This window comes from Delphinus delphis, chromosome 3 (assembly GCF_949987515.2).
Source record: "Delphinus delphis chromosome 3, mDelDel1.2, whole genome shotgun sequence".
Classification (NCBI taxonomy): Eukaryota; Metazoa; Chordata; class Mammalia; order Artiodactyla; family Delphinidae; genus Delphinus; species Delphinus delphis.
Genome location: NC_082685.1, coordinates 145481412 through 145505012, shown reverse-complemented (window position 1 = coordinate 145505012; position 23601 = coordinate 145481412). Strand labels below are relative to the sequence as shown.

At 38.0% G+C, this 23601-nt stretch overlaps 1 protein-coding gene across 1 annotated transcript; it reads left to right on the top strand.

The window, feature by feature from the left end:
- The first annotated feature begins 45 nt into the window (after positions 1 to 45).
- Positions 46 to 22658, top strand: TARS1 (threonyl-tRNA synthetase 1). Its single transcript, XM_060009628.1, has 19 exons — positions 46 to 241; positions 3880 to 3960; positions 5768 to 5958; positions 9266 to 9389; positions 10685 to 10806; positions 11305 to 11422; positions 12041 to 12105; positions 12190 to 12268; positions 13317 to 13463; positions 14826 to 14924; positions 15949 to 16115; positions 17096 to 17258; positions 17362 to 17499; positions 17859 to 17936; positions 18055 to 18155; positions 18284 to 18388; positions 19946 to 20018; positions 21564 to 21678; positions 22118 to 22658. Exons 1-19 carry the CDS (start codon positions 224 to 226, stop codon positions 22264 to 22266), a joined length of 2133 nt encoding a protein of 710 aa, XP_059865611.1. The 5' UTR covers positions 46 to 223; the 3' UTR covers positions 22267 to 22658.
- The last annotated feature ends 943 nt before the right edge of the window (positions 22659 to 23601 follow it).

The following is a 23601-nucleotide window of genomic DNA, read 5'->3' as shown; positions in this document are numbered from 1 at the left end:
CTGCCCGTCATCCATCAGGTTAGGAGGCGGAGTTTGGGCGCTTTCCTGTTGCATCAGCAGGTCCCTCCAGGGCCACGTGGCGCAAGCGCAGTGTTCCTGGGCGTTCCAATCCACCTCTGCCTGGCGACCACTGTCCTTTCCTCCTGACCGAAGTTTTGGGGTTTAGTTTTCTCTTAGTGGTTTGCCAGTGTCCGAGGAGAAGGCGAGTAGCCCTTCAGGGAAAATGGGAGACGAGAAGTCGGTGAGTGGGTTGAGTGGATCCTGGAGGCCGGGCTGGGGCTCTCCTGGTACCCGTGTTGCCCAGCCGGGGGAGGGAGGGGGTGGAGGAACCCGAGGGGGGTGATGGAAATCCCGGACAAGTCAGGGCCCCCTTTGGAGAGGAATCTCAAATGGATAAAGCCGGACGGGGCTTAAGATCGTCTCTGGGACCATCCTCTTTTTGTAGATGAGGACACTGAGACCTTGAGTGTCTTGCTCAGAGCCACACAACTAATTAGAAGCCGAGACAATTAGAATCTAGGGCTTCGGACTCCTAGACTAGGGTATGTGGCTCTCTTTCGTCGGGAAGAATGTTGCAGAGCCTCATTTACTTTTAAAACCACCTACGGGTAAAAAGCCCCAGTTTAAGGAAGGGAAAACCAAGTCATCGAGATCTGCCCAAGTTTTGGGTGGTTTATAATAAATGGTGGAGACTGGATGACCCCAGCTGACAAACTCTAGAAAAGTTACACACTTCCCTGCATGGTGGTGGAGGCATGCCTTATACCATTCATAAATGCTCATTTCACCTCTGGACTTTCCCTTTAGTGTCATAATTTGCTTAGGAACATCTTCCCAGTCCTCTTCTGTGTACCAACTTTTGGGTTGAAATTTTAGATTGCTTTTACGTTGACATATAATATGTAAACTCGCCTATTTTTGTTTTGTTTTCATTGGAAGTAAAGAACAGTTGCCCATCACGATGTCACTTGTTATAGGAAAGGTGAAATGGGCCTCAGGGTTACAGAGAGATCCATTTTAACGCCCTGGCTCTACTGTTTACTAGCGATGTACAAATGGGAAATTACTTACTTTCTTTGAGCCATTGTTCTCATTTGTAAAATGGAGAGGTATTTAGAAGACAAAAAAAACGTGATGTTAATTTTCTTCATCTTTACCATTATTCCTGTTCATTTAGCAAATATCCATGTGACCAAAACCAAAAACATTTAATCAGAGAAATAGAATTATTTCCCTCTCTTTCTGTTTTAAAGCTATACAGGCAGACTTGCAATTAATTTTTACCCTCTTTTTTTTAAATAAATTTATTTATTTTATTTATTTATTTTTGGCTGCACTGGGTCTCCGTTGCTGTGCGCAGGCTTTCTCTAGTTGTGGCGAGCAGGGGCTACTCTTTGTTGTGCGCGGGCTTCTCGTTGCGGTGGCTTCTCTTGTTGTGGAGCACTGGCTGTAGGCGCGCAGGCTTCAGTAGTTGTGGCACGTGGGCTCAGTAGTTGTGGCGCACGGGCTTAGCTGCTCCGCAGCATGTGGGATCTTCCCGGACCAGGGCTCAAACCTGTGTCCCCTGCATTGGCAGGTGGATTCTTAACCACCACGCCATCAGGGAAGTCCCTTTTTACCCTTCTTTTCACCTGATATATTTGACTAATTACATTGATCATACAGTATGGTGAAGGCATACAGGTAATCTTATAATCATGTTGGTTAGTACTTGATTAGAATGGACTTAAGGTGTGTTCATTGTTCATCTATTGACTATAAATGAACCTTCAGAGTTCATTAAATCGTGAATACCTGAGTGGGGCAAGTGTTAGCTCAACATGAAATTCGGAGTCATATTTTAAAAATTTGTTTTGATTTTTAAATTATACACGTCATAAGTTTTATGAAATTGAAAAGAACAATCAGATTGTCCACAAGGGATAAATGGATAAATAATGGAATGTTATTTGGCAGTAAAAAGCAGTGAAATACTGATACGTGTAACATGGATGATCTTGAAATCATTATACTAACTGAAAGAAGCCAGTCACAAAAAACCAATATTGAATGATTCCACTTATATGAAATGCCCAGAGTAGGCAAAACTGTAGAGACAGAAAGATTAGTGGTTGCCAAGTGCTGGGGAGAGGGGAGAACAGGGAGTGACTGTTCATGGATACATGTTTCCTTTTGGGGTGATGAAATTGATCCTGGTGATAGTTGGGCAACTGTCTATGCACTAAAAACCATTGAATTATATGCTTTATGTGGGTGAATTTTACGGTACAGAAATATATCTTAATAAAACTTTAAAAAAAAATTCAAAGATCAAAAAAATATATGAAACAAAAGTCCTCCTGTCACATCCCCAGTTCTACCCTCAAAACTCCTTCACTGCTGATAACATCCCCACTTAGAGCTGACCACTGTCAACATCTGGGTGGGTATCTTTTTTTCCTGCCACTTGTAGGTTTCCTGAACCTAGAAAAATCATCTAACTTTTTAAAATTTAATCTTATCTATAAAATGGGAATAATAATAATAGTCATCTCACAGTGTTTCGATGAGAATCAGATGTGATTGTGGAGGAACTTTGTAAACTGTAAAACTTTATGTAGTGAAATTTGCATTAGAATGTTTCTATCTGAGCAGTTACAAAGAAGTAAGTAATTTATTTCTGAGAAGATGCTCTTTGGAGTATCCCATAATGTGGTTCCGTGTTTCTCGACCTCAACACTCTTGACATCACGGACTGGATAATTCTTTGTTGTGGGAATCTGTCCTGTGCGTTGTTGGATGGTTAGCAACCTCCCTGGCCTCTACCCACTCTGCCTGTTGTACGCACCACACCACACCGCCCTCCCACCTTCCCCCAACTCCCCACCCCCGGTTGTGACAACTGAAAAGGTTTCCAGACATTGCCAGGTGTCTGCTGGGGGCAAAATTGCTACCGGTTGAGAACCATGGTTAAGACCAGTTCTTGCCATTGGTTGCCTTTTTGCACAGGACTTACTGTAAAACTTTCTATGACTTCCTGGAATTGAATTGAATTGAATTCTAATTGAAGTACACATCTTTATGGTAACTTTTAGTGCTTGCTTCTGTCTAAGCCCTCATCTGTCTTAACTGACAGTGTTTCCTAAAAGGTTTAGTAATTTTCTCTCTCTCTCTCTCTCTCTCTCTCTCTCTCTCTCTCTCTCTCTAGCATTTCCAACAATAAGTTTTTGTGTACACCTAGAACAAAATTTCCTCCATTCTCAAAATCCAGCCTGTTGAAATCTTCTCCATCCTTTAAAGTCCTTTAAAGCCCTACAGTTACTAGTGTCTTAGCTTATCTGACATCTGATCAGAGTACTACAGCTGTGTTCTTTTCTCCTTCAGGAGTTTCTCACATATGTATGCCTTAGTTTCCCCAAAGAGATTAAGTTTGCACATGGTAGGGATTGGGTCTTATGTTTGCTTCTTCTACAGGGTTTAAAAAAAAATACTGTGAGCACAGAGGCTCTGGGTAGTACTTGTGGGATGGATGGATATATATTGCATTAGATTTTTTTTTCTGAAAATACTATTGAATAAATTGCATGCTTCTTGTAGCTATATATTTAGTATATGTCCATTTAAACCTGAAGCGAGAGTCATGTGAACAGGTAAAATGAATGAAATTTGAGGACTTGAATATTATCAAATAACTCTTCTACTTTTTTAGGGCTTGTCTTTATTGTAAGTTGTTAACTTGTCTTTGACAGTGGTGAAATTTTCTAGTCTTTCAAAATGAGATTTCCACTTAAAAAAAAATAGATGCTAAAATAACATCCTCAAAACTTTTCTGGAGGCAGCATGGATGGGTGTCAAATGAGATTAAAATGTAAAACCTTCATGCCTTTTTTGCTTATTTAGGTAGGTGCCAGTGAAGAGAAACGAAAGGAAGGAGGCAAGAAGAAGAACAAAGAAGGCGCTGGGGATGGAGGTCGAGCAGAGGTAAATGTTTTCAGGGCTCTGTCATCAAAGATTGACAGAGGCAGGGAGCTGTCTCAGACTCATCCTATGCGAGATTCTAATGGTTTTCGTGGGGTTTATAAGATGGCACTAGATGGAAAAATCAGGGAGAAGAATTAGGAAATTCTGAGAGGGGGAGAAAGACTTGCAGTTACTTGTTATTGAAAAAGGAAAACAACTGAAGTATGATTGTAAAATAATCTGTGGGATTAGATATTAGAACAAAAGTTGGTGAAAAGAGGACTGTGGTAATTAGTTGCCAGGTCGAATGCTAGCTGTCTGACCATTTCATTCAATGAGACGTTAAGAGACTTGGTGTTTGGGCTTTTACTGACTACAACAGAAACCAAAGAAAGCCTTGTTCCTTCACCCCATTAGCACTGTTTCCAACTGGACCTGCCACTGGAGTTTGGTTTTAAGCCAGGACAAATCTCCTTGCTGCCTCTCAAGTGTAGAGAAAAGGCTTTCAGTTCACCAGGCTCACACTAAAAGGAACTGGCATTTCAAGAGTCATCCCAGAATTGACCTGGTTCCTGGGTCTTGCTTTAGGAGGCAGTTAAGCTTGTCTTCCTACTTAGATTTTGAAGTTGAACTGCTGTGAACCGTGCTTGACTTTTTGCTTTTGTCATTGCAACCGTTTTGTTAGAGACTCTTTAGAAAACGACCAGAATGCAAGACAAAGGAATAGGTTTTTAAGAAGTATGCTATAGCACAGTAAACTGACTTTAAAGAGCTGTTTTTATAAATGTTGCATTGCTAAATTTATAGTGCTTCCACTTAATTTAGGGTAAGTTTGTAGGTGATCAAGAATCACTAAGTGTTGCCGAGAGCCCTGCATAACCGCTTCTGTTGTGTTTTGTCCATTATATCCCACTGTAATTGTGGGGAATTGTTGATGTGAATTTCAGAATTTGTAAGTAAGTAAGAAAATGGCGTATGTTCCCTAATTTCTTTTTTGTACTTTCAATACAAGTAGTACATGCTGTTCTGTTACAGCTTGAGATTTAGCCTGGAAATAGGAAACAAAGGGTATAATTAGAGGACTTTTTTGAATAGAGAATTGTGCGTGTGACATGTGGTTGATTATATATGTTTTGAATGATCTGTCTGGAAAAAAAGTGTACAGTGAGATGTCGAAGATCTTTCTTCCTCCTCCATGCTCCCATGATCTGTGTACTTGTCTTGTTCCCCTTCTAAGGGCAGTGGGCAGGTCTCACTCTTCTTTTGCATCCGCAGAGCCAGGCACAGAGAGTATCTGCTCCATGAACGTTGAATAAATTAAGTTTGACACTAAGTTCTTCTGATCAGGAAGTGCCAAATGGACATGGAGATAAACAGCAGTAAGATACAGAGGGTCATGTGGGTGGGTAGGACTGTAGTGATGTCAGAGTATGTGGGACCAGGTAATGTGCTTTGGCCTGAGGGATTCAGAGCAGGGTTGTAGAATGATAGGCTTTGAGCTTTTAGTTAATTTATTGATGCTTCTTCATTGGGGATTATGGACCCCTGTGACAATTTAATGAAAAGCCCCCAAAGAGCACCCAAATGACTAAAGAAAGGGAAGGACTGTGGTCGGAGGGAATTATAAAGATATTAAGGCTCTTCCGTTTAAAAAACTGAAGGCCAAGAAAAAATATGATTGAAATGAGAAGGAAATTTTGTATAAGGGAAAAACAATAAAAGCACTACTTAATACAAGGTAAACTTTGTTTATATTATTTCTTCCACTTTTCTAAAAAGGAAAGCAAGTGTGTACTGATTATTTATTTCTTCATTTGTTGTCTTGCAGTTGAATCCTTGGCCTGAATATATTAACACACGTCTTGAGATGTATAATAAATTAAAAGCAGAACACGATTCCATTCTGGCAGAAAAAGCAGAAAAAGACAGCAAGCCAATTAAAGTCACCCTGCCTGACGGTAAACAGTTGGATGCAGAATCCTGGAAAACTACACCGTATCAAATTGCTTGTGGAATTAGGTATAAGCTATACCTGTCTGGACCTTCTGTTGTTTGTAGCTGAACTTTTTTTTTTTTTTAGCTTGCCAAGTTTTATCCTCATAATATTTTTATGTTCCTGTTCAATGTTTTTATTGTTTAATTTACCTTATTTGGGATTTTTAAAAAATCAAAATAATGTAGAGCTTTACAGTCAAGATTCAAAGTTAATATCTGAAAGAGTCAACTTCGGTCTTATTTTACAAAAGATTTTATATAATTAGTTCTCCTACTTTGATCATAAAATGTCACATAACCAAGCAGAGAGTACTTCACCTATTTTGACTAAAAAGTCTCAGTTTTAAAGTTAAAAATGAAGGTAACGCATCTCAAAATGGGAAAATTAAGAAACTAATATATGAAATATATTATTAAACTATATATGAAATATATGAAACTAACACGTGAAAAAATGTACTATTTTTTATAAAAGCTAGTGTTAAAACTTCTGTCGGGCTGGGGAGAAGTTATTTCAGGTAACTGAGAATTAGATGCATACTTTGTAATAGAGTAAATGCTTTCCTAATCTAATATGATTGGGATGAATAGTTGGTAAGTTTATCAGAAAAATGATAAAGTTGGGAAGGCATAAATTGATACATGTATCTTCTACCAAGTGTTGGCAAACTGGTCATAGCTTGTTTTTGTACAGCTCAAGAGCTAAGAATCGTTCTTATGTTTTTAAATGGTTTGAAAAAAATAAGACAACTAAGAATATGCAACAGAAACCATGTATGGCCTTCAGTCTAAAATATTTATATGGCTCTTTACAGAAAAATTTTGCCAACCGCCATTTAAACATTTTAACTTAAAACTTGTATATATTCATTTATTCACTATTATGTATATAAGGCCAAAGTTAGGGGGGTGGAGTGCTAATTAAACTTTTACATTATCTTAACACACTTGAGAAGCCATCTGAGTGCAGAAGCCTTCCAGATTTTTATGTAGTTGTTTCATCCACACCTGACTTGACAGTATTTTTTTAGTGACTTCCCTTTATCAAGCCTTCCCAAACATTCACCTTGGTTTGAATGTAATTCAAACCAAGAAACTGTAATTCCCTCGTTGTATTACTTATATATTTCTATTTATTTATAATAATTACATATTGAGCTGAAACAAATGAAATCATATATGAATTGTCAGAAATGGTTGATTATCATCAATTTCATATTGTTGAACCTAAGACATAAAATAACAAGTGCATAAACAAATTTGGGAACCATCACAGCTGATTCTTGGTAAGCCTACTATGCAACTGGTGGGAGTTAGGCCCACGAGCTATGTATTGGTATATGCCCTGGCCTTCTTACAGAAGGAATGGAATGTTGCTGTTAATTTGACAAGTACTTCTACCTAACATACTTCTGCCTTACTCCAAAGGAAGTAAGTAAGAAAGTTGTAATGTTAAGCAAGTTTCCACGTGAGATCATAAGTGACTAGATAGACCTTTAAATATCAGTTCAGCCTTTCACTTGAGAGATAATTTCGCAGGTGAGGTTAAAAGATTCCTCCGTTGTTGCACAATGAGACTGTAGCTGTGTCAGTACTAAAATCCAGGCTCCTGTTAGTGCAAGAACTTTTTCTCTACATGCTACCGTATTGTTCTTCAGATTATGTTGTAATTTATCAAGTGGCCCATTGGAAAACTAATTTTCTCTTTTTTTGAATTAAAACTTTTATTGCGGTGTAAGTGTCATAACATATTAGTTTGAAAATATTTGAGGCGGGGAAACTGCTAGACTATTATAGACTGTCATTTCTCTAGCTGCACATTCACATCTGTAAGCTGACTAACCTTACTCAATACTGCTTGAGCCCCGCAGCTTCCTGAACGTCTCCTAACTTATATCTCTGCTTGCATCCATGCCCATTCTCAGCATTTGAAGTGCCATCTCCTCTCCTTTTCTTCCTGTCCAAATCTTTTGATGCTTTGTCCCCTCATTACTTTATGTTTTAAAGCCTGTCCAGACTTCTCTGAACTGTGCTGCTTTCCCCTCCTCAGCACTCCTGCGACTTCTCCACTTGGTGGGTCTAACATCTCATCACTTGAGGAGAGAGTTATCTTCTGTACTGTGTACTGGACATTTAGATGACATTTTTATCCGTATTATAAAATGTTTCATTAAGTAGTATTTCACTTCACCTGTATATTTGTTATAACTAATATCATCTTAGGCATTTGCAGAATTATGAGATTAGCATTGCTTCTATCTCATCACTTGAGAAGAGAGTTATCTTCTGTACTGTGTACTGGACATTTAGATGACATTTTTATCCGTATTATAAAATGTTTCATTAAGTAGTATTTCACTTCACCTGTATATTTGTTATAACTAATATCATCTTAGGCATTTGCAGAATTATGAGATTAGCATTGCTTCTCAGAGGAAAGATCTGTTATAGATTTCAAGCAGGATAAAAGCAGAGAGGTTATTTAGAACCATCTCCACCTCCCTTTTTTTCCTTTGGGATCTAAATAGCTTGGCTTTATGGAAAACTAATTTTGGAGAAATTTAAAGATAAACTACTGGAAATTGTTATTGTTTATAACAGTTGCCATGTCTGCTTAAACAAGAAGCATTAAATGAGGTCAAATAATAGTGTTCGGAATTTTCAACATCTTCTAGTTATATTCTTAGGGACTTTTTTGAATTTTGTCACTTTTTCATTTTATTTCAGAAAGGTAAATGTACATCTATATATAATATACAGGCGTACCTCAGAGATATTGCGGGCTCAGTTCCAGACCACCACAATAAAGCGAGTATCACAGTAAAGCATGACACACGAATTTTTTGGTTTCACAGTGTATAAAAGTTGTTTACACTGTATTGCAGTCTATTAAGTGTGCAGTTGTTTGTCTAAACAAAAGTACATGTTGTAGTTTAAAAATACTTTATTACTAAAAAATGCTGTCATCTGAGCCTTTGGTGAGTCATAGTACTAACATCAAAGATCACTGATCACAAATCGCCATAACAAATACATATAATAATAATGAAAAAGTTGGAAATACTGTGAGAATTAACAAAATGTGACACAGAGACACAAAGCGAGCAAATGCTGTTGGAAAAATGATGCCAATAGGCTTGCTTGATGCAGGGTTGCCACAAAAAAAAAACAAAAAAAACCTGCAGTATCTTCACAGTGCAATAAAAGGAGAGATATGCCTGTATATAATGTTTATTTTCCTGTTCTTGTTCTCAAATTAACTGTTGTGCTGCAGAAAATTCTTTTTTAGAGTCTTGTGTTTTTATACATGTGTGTATGTTTTTCTTAAAAGTCAAGGCCTGGCTGACAACACTGTTATTGCTAAAGTGAATAAAGTCCTCTGGGACCTAGACCGTCCTCTGGAGGAAGATTGTACCTTGGAGCTTCTCAAGTTTGAGGACGAGGAAGCTCAAGCAGTAAGTTTTTATTCAGATTCACATTTGCAGACTTCTCCAGCTTATTACTAAAGCCAACGGGTGGCTAAAGTTGGTTGATGTCTCATTGTCATATTTGAAATCTTCGTTTTGTCTTTCATGTAGGAAACATAGTAAAAGTGCTTGTCTTATAAAATTAATAAGTGCACTTATTCAAGTTTATTTTTACTCTAGATACTTCAGTGGGGAAAAAGTGCTGGGAATTTTATTAAAAATTGATTAAGCAAGTAAAAATTGTTTTCTGCATTATTAGTCAACACTTAATCAAGATGCATATATTTAACAAATTCGAGCATGATTTAAAGTTCTCTTCCTATTGGGCAATTGATTTCTGTATTTTTCTTACCTTAAAATGCAGATCTGCTGAAAGCACTGTAAAAGTCAATCTGCATTTGATGGCAAAGTTTTCTCCTTATTTCCCCATGATGGAATACCATATAAGAAGAAGTAAAAGACGTTGTTTTAGTGGCAGTGGTTTACTTATGTATGTGAATCAGTGGCTTTCAAATGTATTCTGGAGTCCTTAAGTTTTTTATGAGAATTTAATTTTACTTATTATTTATTTATTTATTGAAGTATAGTTGACTCACATTATTAGTTTCAGGTGTACAGTTTTTATGAGAATTTAAAAAATCTTTATTTTGGTACCTTATTAATTAATCTTAAAAACATTGCTTTGGGTATATTCTGTCTCATCTGAATTATCACCTTAAAACCAAGTCCTACCTTTTGATTTCAAGGCCCGTATGTGGTCCTTGGTTTTATAATTGTACTGTAGGGTCAAGTTGTACCATCTTAGTTTTGTTTGGGGCCAATAAGAGAAAAGCAGATATAATTCTTAAGTGATGTTCCACAGCCAAGTGGAAGGCCAGAGCCAAGTTCCAAGCCAACTCAGATATTTTGAGTCAGTTCCAGGGATTGACTCAAAAGATCCCACGGCCATGGCAGTTAATGAGACAGTCCCATTGTGAGTGCTTGTTGTTTTCAGGAAACAAAATCCATCCCGTTTAATTAATGATGCTAAATTTGTATTTTAATTAGTTTGAAAACAACTAAACCAGATAATTTCTAAGGTACAAATACAATTTAGTAATTAGAATCATTTTAAATTATGTTGGCTCTGAATGGAATCACATTGCAATCTATAGATTTGTAAATTTAGGTTTTCACGTCTTGGGTTTATTTATAATAAACTTTATATATCTTTCAAAACAAACAAATTAATTTACAGCTTGTATGCCCAGACTCAAACCATCCCATTTTTCTTTGATTTTCAGGTATATTGGCACTCGACTGCTCACATAATGGGTGAAGCCATGGAAAGAGTCTATGGTGGGTGTTTGTGTTACGGTCCACCAATAGAAAATGGATTCTATTATGACATGTACCTTGAAGAAGGGTAAGTTATGTAACTGGATAAAGAAAAATAAAATCTGAATTACTGTGGGTCCATACATTATTTTTAAAGAGTTCTCAATTAAGGAGGAATGATATAAAACTTATTGCTTCATAGTCACCAAGTACTCCCACTAACAAAACTTAAAGTGTTGTAGTAACTCACGATGTAGTAGAGAGCTCTCTTCTAGATCAGTGGAGGTGGAACCCTAAGCTATGTCGGGAAATAAAATGAAGCTTGGACCTCTCCTGTTCTTTAAACCCGGTTCTAAAGTTAGAGGAATGTTCACTAGTTGGAATGGTCTTCATGATGACCAAGGTCAAAGCCACTGAAAATATGAAAATAGTTTATAAAAACTGTCTAGTTTAAAATTCTTAATAAATAATGCAGGGGTCTAATTTTTTATATTGAAACTCTTGAAGTATTGTAAAGAAAGGTTCCCCCAAGCTGCGGTGTGAGTGGAATGGAATGGAAAGAGATTAATTATATTTTCTTCTTCAGGGGTGTGTCCAGCAACGATTTCTCTTCTTTGGAGGCTTTATGTAAGAAAATCATTAAAGAAAAACAAGCTTTTGAAAGATTAGAAGTTAAGAAGGAAACTTTACTGGAAATGTTTAAGGTAAATTGAACTGTAACATGGCTTCCACTTTTATTTCACTCATTAATGTTACTTATGTAAAGTACATTGGGCTCTATGCAGTGCTCTGTGGTGACCTAAATGGGAAGGAAATCCAAAAAAGAGAGGATATACGTATATGTATAGCTGATTCACTTTGCTGTATAGCAGAAACTAACACAACATTGTAAAGCAACTACTCCCATAAAAATTAATTAAAAAAAATAAAGTAGGGCTTCCCTGGTGGCGCAGTGGTTGGGAGTCCGCCTGCCGATGCAGGGGATACGGGTTCGTGCCCCGGTCCGGGAGGATCCTGCGTGCCGCGGAGCGGCTGGGCCCATGAGCCAGGGCCATTGAGCCTGCGCGTCCGGAGCCTGTGCTCCGAAGCGGGAGAGGCCACAGCAGTGAGAGGCCTGCGTACCGCAAAAAAAAAAAAAAAAATGTACATTGGGGCTTAGTGTACTAAGTTCTTTAGAAAAATTTAACAGTGTTTTTAAAACATGAAATACGTATTTATATTCATACGGTGATTAGATGTACTTTGAATTGTATTTTAGCTATGGTATTTAGAAGTAAAAATTAAAGGATGGTTATTTAAAAAATAATTTTTCCTATTTTCAGTACAACAAGTTCAAATGCAGGATATTGAATGAAAAAGTGAATACTCCAACTACCACAGTCTATAGGTGAGAACATCAAGTGTCATTAAATACCATCAGTGTATATGTCATTTTAAGTCTATGTTAAAATTCCTTTTAATTTATCTCTAGGTGTGGCCCCTTGATAGATCTCTGCCGGGGTCCTCATGTCAGACACACTGGCAAAATCAAGACTTTGAAAATACACAAAGTAAGCAATGTAACTTTGAAGGTGCTATATAAACGTATTTGTATACTAAAGATGTATGTTTAAACTTGCATTCGTTTCTCTTTTCAGCCATTTTTCTCTCGCATATTTAAGGGTGGATTTTTTTTCGTGCTGTCTACTGACTGTGGGCACTACGTGCCACTAGGCTTTTTTTTAACTGAAATTCTCTCAAGCACTGACTGAGTGACTCACCACTCATCACCAGAGCACGCGGGGATGGAGATTTGGAGGATTTACAAAACCACAGTCCTGGGCCATCGTGGCTCTAAAAGCTTTGAGACTCGCTGTAGGAGTGTGTGCTCTTGCCTTTTGTATGTCTAAGGTAGTAATTACCCAAGTTGTTCTTTTCTAACCAAACTAATCCTGCCAGTCAGATTTTTTTTTTTTTTGGCTGGTTGGTTGGTTTTCCATTTTTGCTGAATCATCTTGTGGGAGATGCCCCTGTAGTCAGTCGTGTTCGTGGAGTTGTGGTGTGAGTGGGTCTTGAGGGCAGGGCAATTTCAAGGGCATTAAGCAGCCAGCTTTGTGCTGTGGAATGAGTACAGCCACCCTAGCAAGGCCTCAGCAACTGAGATGCTTACTACATGTGCACTTTTTGTGCCATTTTTCTTGTCATAAGGACTAAATATGAATTTGACTCATGATGTGACTGAGAGAGAAAACGCCTAACTCTTAAAATAAATGAGATATTTAAAAATTTGGGGACTTCCCTGGTGGCGCAGTGGTTAAGAATCTGCCTACCAATGCAGGGGACACGGGTTTGAACCCTGGTCCCAGAAGATTCCACCTGCGGTGGAGCAACTAAGCCTGTGCGCCACAACTACTGATCCTGTACTCTACAGCCCCCATGCTCCACAACAAGAGAAGCCACTGCAATGAGAAGCCCGTGCACTGCAAGGAAGAGTAGCCCCCGCTCGCCACAACTAGAGAAAACCTGCGTGCAGCAACAAAGACCCAACACAGCCAAAATAAACAAATTTATTTTTCAAAAAAATTTGAATATTATCTCATGATTATTCCTTCTTTTCAGAATTCCTCCACCTACTGGGAAGGCAAGGCAGATATGGAGACTCTGCAGAGAATTTATGGCATTTCATTCCCAGATCCTAAAATGTTGAAAGAATGGGAGAAGTTCCAAGAGGAGGCTAAAAACCGAGATCATAGGAAAATTGGAAGGGTATGTTTAAAAGAATAATGATGTGTGTAGATGAGTTTTCTTTATTTTCATCTGAATTGAAATTGTATTACGTACCAGGAATCTACTTCTGCAGAGATGCTGTAGCTTTCAGTAATTATTGTACTGTCCCATGAAAGCTGTAAATTACTTATTCAGTGTCCACATTATCTTTCTAGAGTGTGTTCAGTACCGCACAGAAGTTCATTTTGACTACTCCTTTTATTGAGAACAAATGCTGATGACCTACATTTTTCTTTAAAAAAAGTATAGCAGCATAGCAGCATTTCATAGAGCTAGGAGATGCTTTAGAAATCCACTGGTCTCACTGACTTATTTTAAAGATGTGGAGGGCTTCCCTGGTGGCGCAGTGGTTGAGATTCCGCCTGCCGATGCAGGGGACATGGGTTCGTGCCCCGGTCAGGGAAGATCCCACATGCCGCGGAGCGGCTGGGCCCGTGAGCCATGGCCGCTGAGCCTGCGCGTCCGGAGCTTGTGCTCCGCAGCGGGAGAGGCCACAGCAGTGAGAGGCCCGCGTACCGCAAAAAAAAAAAAAAAAAAAATGTGGAAACTTAAGTCCCAGGAAGATTCATCTGCTTGTTGCCCAAGATGACATAGCAAGTCATTGATGGATTCTGTGGTGTCCTTTTCTTTATTCTTCTACCCCTGACTGTTTTCTAAGCTGTCAGTTGGGTTTGGTAAAAATACTCCCTTCTAGAAGAGTGTTTACTCTGTGCTGGGCGTCAGGTCACGGCTGTTAGGTTGTGAAATTTGAGCACAGGCAGCATCCACTGTCCTGTGCTGCTGACTGCCTGAAATAAGATCCAGCAGGAAGGAGGCCAGCAGCAATTGGGGTCCCTCCCTGAGGAGTTGGGCATTTGGTGGGCAAGAAGGTAGGAGGGTGTGCCTCTTTCACCATGACCCAAAGTTAGCCAACTTCTTCTCCATCTTCTCTTTCATTATCAGTGTCTTTTTCTCAGTCTCCTTCCTGCTGTTCTTACTTTAAAAAAAAAAAAAAGAAAGAAAGAAAGAAAGAAAAAAAAGGGAGGGAGGGAGGATCGTTGAGCTTTGAGGAATTAAGACTGAGAGCCCCTGCTGTGCACAGTAGAAGAGAACTAAGACCCTTGCTCCGTGTGACTCTTGGGTAAACTTGACTGGATTCGGGTATGTAACAGTCAGAGAATGTACTTGTACTAAGTGGTAAAGCACCTGCAACACCAGAAATGTCAACATGTTTTCCTTGATTTGGGAATGGCACCAATTAAAATGTGAAGCATCATGACCATACTCTAAACTCAAGAACCCTGAAGTTTGTGTTGATATTATATACATATATAAACTTTCTTTTGCTTTCGTTTTACCCAGGACCAAGAGCTATATTTCTTCCATGAACTCAGCCCTGGAAGTTGCTTTTTCCTGCCGAAGGGAGCGTACATTTATAATACACTTATTGAATTCATCAGGGTAAACCATATTCGTCACTTTCTTCTGTAGATTTAAGGCATAAGTTGATTTTATTAAATAAGATCTGCCAAAGGGAAAGATAATCTTTTGTTTGAGAAGAAACATTTCAAATAATAAATGAAAATGGACGTATGAGGTCTCGTAAAATGTTTAAAAAATTCTTTCCTTCTAATACATGATCTTGTCCACATACGTGGGTGTGCACGCATGAGACAAGCTGGTGAGCCTGCAGTGGGGCCTGTAACCCTTTACACAGGAGCTCTGTGGCTTTCTGACCATTCATTTGTATTTTCCTAGAAAAAGCAAGTTAATCTTCACATTGCTTTTTTTCTTTGTAAACTATGAAGTGTTTCAAGCATACATTTGTAGAGAATAATACTGCCAACATCTCTGTACTCCCACCTAATTTAACACATAACTGCATTGGACTATATTTGCTTCAGATTTTTTAATTGAGGTAAAGTAATACATATATAGTAAGGGGAAAAAAAACTCCCCTTTGAGAGCCCTTTCTGATCCATTTCCCTCCTTTCCTAGAAGCAACTACTGTTTAGAAGTTAGCATGGTTGGATTCTTTTTGTCCATGTTATTTTTACATCTACCCTGTAAATATGTACCCTAAATTATAGTGTTATAGTGTTTGTGTGCGTCAAACTTACATACGTGAAGTCTCATTGTATATCAGTCTGCACTGTGATTTTCATTTTAGATAGGTACAGATCCAGTTTGTTTCCAGTTGTTACGTATTAGTCTGTCATATAACTACCACAGTGTTCATTTCTTTACTGGGGGACACTGATGTAATTTCCCATTCTCCCGTATTACCAGCTGTGCTGCAGTAGCCTCCTTATGCGCATGTGCAGGCGCTTCCTCTTCGGTGTACACCTCCAGGGGGAGCTTCTAGATTATAAGATGTACATCTTGAACTTTACTAGATAGTATAAAATTGCTCTTGAAATTTTTACTTCCACCAGCAGTATAAGCATCTATTCCTTACAGAGGCATTGTATTTGTTTTCTAACAGAGTGAATATAGGAAACGAGGATTCCAGGAGGTGATCACCCCAAACATCTACAACAGCCGACTCTGGATGACCTCGGGCCACTGGCAGCACTACAGCGAGAACATGTTCTCCTTTGAGGTGGAGAAGGAGCTGTTTGCTCTGAAACCCATGAACTGCCCGGGACACTGGTATTCTGCAATTTTGAGTTTCTAGCAAAGATTTTCTTGCAATCAGTCCCAGATTGTTTTCCTCCTTTGAAAGTATTTTGTGAAAACCAAATTATGTAATCAGAAGAGTATTTAAATGCATCATCATTGTGGTGTTGTAACATCTTCTGTGCCCAGCTAGATCCTCAGATCTACAGATAGTCAAGAATGGAACTGGGGTAGTAGCAGTGAACAGGCAGAATACAGAACAGGGGCGACTGAATATGGGGCAGAGCAGTTTTGTTTTTTTTTTTAAAGAAACATGTATCAAAATCTACTGCTGATGAATTGACCTCCTTGGAAAATCTTCCTTGCCTTGAGGCCGCTCACTTTCTATCCTTGAAAGTTGGGTGAAGAGCAGCGTGGCGGCAGACTAGGGAGAGCTGTGGCTGTAGGTGGCTGAGTCATCGCTCCTAGCACTGCTCCCAGTAGCAAGACCTCAAGGGCAGAGGGCTGAGACAGAGGAGTCTCCACAAGGGGACTAGCTCGTAGGTCAGGGAACCAAGGTCAAGTTCATTCTTAGTTTTCCCAGATTCTTCAAAGTTTCTGAAGCACTTTCAGACTAAGAGGGAACTGAAGCACTTTTGAGAGCAACAAGAAAGTACAGACTTTAGTTTCTGCTGATATAAATGATTTGTATATAGCTAAGATTTTCTTTAAAATATGAGCCTTACAGGCAGTCCTCAAATTAATAGAGATTGAGCACAAGGCTATGACTCCAGACTTATGGGAATACATTTTTTTATTTTCTCTTAGTTATAGATGGTTGTATTATAATTTATTTGCTACTTTATTCATGCAAGTGCTTACACTGTTGTATGAAGCCCAGACTTTGAAAAGTGTTGATTGTGTGAACAACTAGAACCAGTAGCTTTTTGACAGCCTTCCTTATAGTATTAGAGAAGCAGTTTTATTCTTGTGAAATTAAATATCAGTGGATTTTACTTTTCTGTTTTCTTTAGCCTTATGTTTGATCATCGGCCAAGATCCTGGCGAGAGTTGCCTCTGCGAGTAGCTGATTTTGGGGTGCTTCATAGGAATGAGCTGTCGGGAGCGCTCACAGGACTCACTCGGGTACGAAGGTTCCAGCAGGATGACGCTCACATATTCTGTGCCATAGAGCAGGTATGAGACGCTGGGGTGAAACACTTGGAAAAGAAGTGTCACAAAACTTGAGGAAAATTAATGACCACTGTGTCCCTGTTTTTTTTTTTTTTTTCATTTAAAGATTGAGGATGAAATAAAAGGTTGTTTGGATTTTCTGCGTACAGTGTATAGCATATTTGGGTTTTCTTTTAAACTGAACCTGTCTACTCGCCCGGAAAAATTCCTTGGAGATATTGAAGTATGGAATCAAGCTGAGAAAGTAAGTGGTGATTTTCAGCGTGCTTCAATATTATTTGACTGAAATTGGCTTGCATCATAATGTGAGAAAGCAAAGCCTCTTTAAATGGATAAAAGCGAAAGAAAATCGGAAATGGTTTCTAGGCTTGTATAAGCTAGTTTTTTTTCTCTATGATTTTGTATTTTAGAAATGGTTGAATGTTCTTTTAGTCATCAAGCTGTAACCTTTAAAGGGGTTTGTGTATGAGTATGTCTAGGTGGACAAAATGGTAAAACAAAGAATAGTGACACATGAAAGTAGCTGTAGTATTTTTAGTCTCAAATTAGGCTGGAAGAAGTTGCATTTGACCAGAAGTTAAAATCATTTTGCTTTATCCTTAGCAACTTGAAAACAGTCTGAATGAGTTTGGTGAAAAGTGGGAATTAAATCCTGGAGATGGAGCTTTCTATGGTCCAAAGGTCAGTACCAAAGTCACTTTGAGAGTAATATATCTTTCATTTTTGCGTGAAGAAGAGATTACTTTAAAATAAGTTTTAAAAAATTCAACCCTAATACAACCCAATCTTTGCTTCTTAGATTGACATACAGATTAAAGATGCCATTGGTCGGTACCACCAGTGTGCAACGATCCAGTTGGATTTTCAGTTGCCCATTAGATTTAATCTTACTTTTGTAAGGTGAGTTTCTAATGCCTGCTCTGAATATTCTTCTTCAAGGACGTATAGAGAAATACATATATATATATATATATATATGTATATATATATATATATAAAATAAAGCAAAACAAATCTTTTCTTTCTAGCCATGATGGTGATGATAAGAAAAGGCCGGTGATTATCCATAGAGCCATCTTGGGGTCAGTGGAAAGAATGATTGCTATCCTCACTGAAAACTATGGGGGCAAATGGTAATTTTTGTCATTGTTTCCTTCTGTTTTTGTCTGGACCGTGTAAATTGACTGTCAGAAATGTCTGCTGTCCAATTTAGTTATATGATGGAAAGGAAGAATGATTCTAGTTGGTCACTTCTAATTAATGATAAGTGTTCACTAAAAAGTAAGGAATCACAATCTAAACCCAAACTTTTTAGCTCTATGAATGTTTGTTGTGAGTAATTATTTTTATTTTAGCACTTGATTTGTTTGAATATTATATAAATGCTTTCTAACTAGGAATTATTATTCAGTAAGAAGCTTATTGTTTTGATTGCTTTTCAAGTAACTTTGGGAATTTATAAAAGTTTGATGTTTTTGTCTGAGTAAACAAGAGTAGGCTTTTAGCAATACTTTGTTCAGTGTTGCTGATCATAATAAACAAGTATTTTAGACTCTGTAGAAGCCAAGGTTTTTTTTCTTTTGATTGAAAGTACAGACTCCAAACTGATCATCATTTTTGTGTCCTATTTCTAGAAGCTTATGTTTCTACTGGCAAGATATAAGCACATGACTTGCATTTTATTTTCTAAGCAGCTTTATCTGGGCCCACATTTTGTAAAGGCAGTTGAAAACAGCACATGGTTATAAAACACCCATTTTGTAGAGCCTGACAGACTACACTGTAGTCATCTCAGTTTCATGTGTAATTTGGTTACTTCAGACATAGGGTGGGGTGGCAGTGTCATACTTGTAAATGAAATAAGCTAATCTTCTTTTAGTTATATTTCATGAAATCACATCAAATGTGGGCAGTATTCTCTATGCACAGTCTAGAGAATAGGGGGATCCTCAGATAACTGCTCTACGAAACCTGTAGTAGGTGGGGGAAAAAGCCCACAGTTTGGGTAGAATTTAGTGCCTACTCCAGCCTTTTCCCTAATGTAACAAAACAACTTGAACATAGAGGAGTGACCAAGAGAAACACTGGCCTGATGTGTGCAGCATGGGGAGGGGTTAGACACCTGAAATACCTGAAAGGTAGAATTGAGGATGGGGTCACCTTTTAATAAGTAGTGAAAACACACTCATTTTTACCAAGTACCATCACCAGTTATTATCGGTTCCAATTTGTTGAATCCTGCAAAGTGGATCTTGAATAAACTGAAGGTACAGTCTTTGTCCCCCAGTGAAGAAAAAGTAATAAAATAACACTTGAACAAAATAACTTTTTGAGTAAAATAACTTGAATCACTAAGTGTTTCTTAAACTATGTTAAGCCCTCTGGCAGCAGGCATATGGTGTTCTGTTACCTGATGCGTTGAGTTGTGGGCTGTAGTCCCTGCCCTCTGTTTGCTTTGCTATATCTGCTTAGCAAGACAAATCTTAGTTACAGGTTTTCCTGATTTAGGGTTAGTTTTCTCCTCCTGAATCTCCCTTTAGTCCTTTTTGGATATTGAAAAAAAGCCAAGTTTTTTAAAGTGGCCCTTGTGTGTTTCAGGAAATGGTACTGAAGAGTAATCTAAGAATTGTGCCATTCTTGTTAAGGAAAGTGCCCAAATCCACATTAAATGTTTTTAATTTCTTCTAAAGGCCCTTCTGGCTGTCTCCTCGCCAGGTAATGGTAGTTCCAGTGGGACCAACATGTGATGAATATGCCCAAAAGGTAATCCTTAAGTATGACTTACTTTAAATTTAAGAGCTGTCGCTCAGCTTTTCAATCTCATAAACTACGTGTATTCTTGGTAAATCAAGCTGCTTGCGATATAGAGAAATGTTTCTGTTTCAGTCTTTGGTAAGCCTCAGTAGATCATATTACCTCTTTAATGCTTTTTTATGTGGTTCCATGGTTAGTAGACTTAATTTAGAGAGTGCATACTTGTAGTTTTTAGTTTTTAGCATTAGTAAATGGCAAATGCTTCAGTATGACATGTAAATTCAAATGCATAGTGCAGTTTAAACTGCTCTTTGACTTCAGTAATTTTGCTTTGTTTCTAATGCACATTTCTTTAATTTGAAACTTTTTTTCAGGTTAATGGCATGACAGAGCAATGTTTGCCTTACCTACCAAAAAGCTACCTTACTAACAGATGTACACATATCCATTCATACTTCATACCTTAAAGACTAGAACACTCTGTTCTGTTATAGCAACAATTTCATACTAAGGAATTTCAAATTATCAAAAGCTGATATTAAAAAAAGCATTGTTTCATAACTGGCAAAGTAATAAATTGGCTAGTTAAAACAGACAAAAATCTAAATATCAATGAATAACATTGTAACATCAAAACCACCATGTTTTCAGGTCATCAGAATAAATTGCACTCGGGTCTCAACTGTCTTTAAGAAATAAATGATCATTAAAACAGCTGATAGGCAAACCATTCAAGATATACTGTGTTCCTATTACTGCACATGGTAGTTTTAGTTAGAAATGATCAGAATCAGCTATGCTCCATGTTTAATGGATTTTACTTTATTGTATTTGCATTAAGGAAGAAAGTCTGTATTAATTAACTCACTTTTCAACTGGAGATAGTACAGACTTTCTCCTTTCCATCTGGGGGTGGAGTAGCGTTTAGAATTATGTGGGGTGGATTTTGGTTATATTGAGTGGACGGGAGGGTGAGCACTGCTATTGATACTTAATGACTAGAGACCACAGTTGTTAAACAGCCTAAAATTACCAGGCTTCTTCCCCAATTACAGAATAGCTCAACTCACATGTGCAGAGGACTTGTGTTTAAAAAAAAAAAAAAAGACACTGGTGCTTTATTCTTTAAAATAGGTTACAGTTGAGAGTGAAGTCTTATCCTGGCACTCTAATAAACTAAGTAAGAACCCTTCTGAAATTTGCATACTTATAAAATCCCAGGAGGTTCATTGGTTAATGATCACTAAGGCACAACAACCTATTAGTGAAATAAAAATGGTTCATTCAGATCTTTTTTTCATATTAGTGGTAATTGGTTGTCAGATGGATGGAAAATTTAAGCTAGTTTATTTAATTTAATTCACAATTTATCTCTCGAGCAGAGTATATAGTTTTGTAGTTCTAAGTCACAATAATATATGCTTCAGTATATCTGTTAACATTCCTTTTTAATGCTGGCATGATTATCCAAATTGTTTGTTAAATAAAAATATTTAAGATCAAAATATAATTCTGATTTTAGATCTGAAGAACCCTCTATCTCTATTTAAATAGGTACGGCAACAATTCCATGATGCTAAATTCATGGTGGACATTGATCTGGATCCGGGCTGTACGTTAAACAAGAAGATCAGAAATGCACAGTTAGCGCAGTATAACTTCATCCTAGGTAAGAAAGGAGACTCAGCAAAGAAAACCTGCCAACCTTTAGGAAAACTTGAAATGCTGAGACTTAGGCTGAAGAGAACTGCGGCCATCAGTAGTTCTTTCCAGTCCTGATCTCAAACTGTATGTTTGTTCCGTTGATGTAACAAAGAAACACTTTGGTTTGAAAAAGAGTACTTGAAAGGTTTGTCTAAAAATCTCCCCTTCACCTCCTATTTTTTCATATGGTGAATTTTTATTAAGTTGGCTGGATTAAGTGACTTGGTAAACACAGCAGTTCTAGTCATTGCAAAATGGTGAGTTGGGGTTTTTTGTTTTGTTTTTTAATGACTAGATTTGGTCACCTGTACATTTTAATGAATCAGAAGCTACAGGGTGGATTTCTGTTCCAATATTCAATAGGAGTCCTTTCACCTAACAAAGCTTTGTGGGTTTTGGTTTAGTTGTTGGTGAGAAAGAGAAAACCAGCAGCACTGTCAATATCCGTACCAGAGATAACAAGGTGCACGGAGAACGTACTATTTCTGAAACCATCGAGTGGCTCCAGCAGCTCAAGCAGTCCCGCAGCAAACAGGCAGAAGAAGAATTTTAAGGAAGAACTTTGCCCAGATTGGCTCAATGGAAAAGGATGAGCATGTTTCCATAACAGTAACTTTGTACAATTGAAAACATCAGCTTCTACTGACCTTGGAATCGTTTGGCAGAGTCCGCAGACATGAATGCAGGATCAACCATGTTTGACCTAGACAGATTTTAGAAAATATGTATTTGAAGGAGTTAATTAAAAGTGACACAGTAAAGTGATTTTATTCATTAAATTTCTGAGCACTGGAATAAAAACATGAGGAATGCTCTGATGTAATGTGGAAGAATGTTTTTGTAAATTTAATACAGCTAAAATAAATTTTTTTTCAAATTTGATTAATGGAAAAGAAAGATTAGAATTGGATTATGATCTAGAAATAAAAACTTTTATTCACGTAAGTTTCAACTGCTCTGTCCCTCGTGTCCGTACAAACCTACCTGGAACAAATGGCGTGATTCAATACTTATCTTTTATAATACAAATGATGTAAGTTGGGTGGAGGGGTAAGATCTGTAGTGTGCTGCTGTTCTCAAACGGGTCTGAACCAGGTGCCTGCTTCTCAGTCACAGGGTGACATCGCGTAGGAATGTCACCTAACTGTTTTGCGATGCAAACCTTTTAAAACAAATTAAAACCAACCATGAAGCTAATTTAGAGTAGATCTGCACAAATTTTTAAGAAGAAGGATGAGTCTTCAAAGAAATGCATGTTCATAGATGTAGAGAACAAACTAGTGGTTACCAGTGGGGAGAAGGAACAGGGGAGGGGCAATAATAGGGGTAGGAGATTAAGAGGTACAAACTATTAGGTATAAAATTGGCTACAAGGATATATTGTGCAACACAGGGAATATAGCCAACATTCCATAATGAATATAAATGGATTATAACCTTAAAAATTGGGAATCACTATATTGTGCACCTGTAACTTATATAATATTGTACATCAGCTACACTTCAATTAAAAAAAAGAAATGTGTGTTTATGGCAGACTGTTCTGGGCCATAGAATCCTTTATACAAATTCCCTGTTGTCTCATAAAGGATAATTGATGATTTTTTTTTTTAAACCATTGAATGGTGTTTGGGAGAACACCACAAAATAAGGAATTTCTTATGTGGATACATATCAATTCCTCTTTAGTTTTTTTTTTTTTTTTGTGGTACGCGGGCCTCTCACTGTTGTGGCCTCTCCCGTTGTAGAGCATGGGCTCCGGACACGCAGGCTCAGCAGCCATGGCTCACGGGCCTAGCCGCTCCGCGGCATGTGGGATCTTCCTGGACCGGGACATGAACCCGTGTCCCCTGTGTCCCCTGCATCGGCAGGCGGACTCTGAACCACT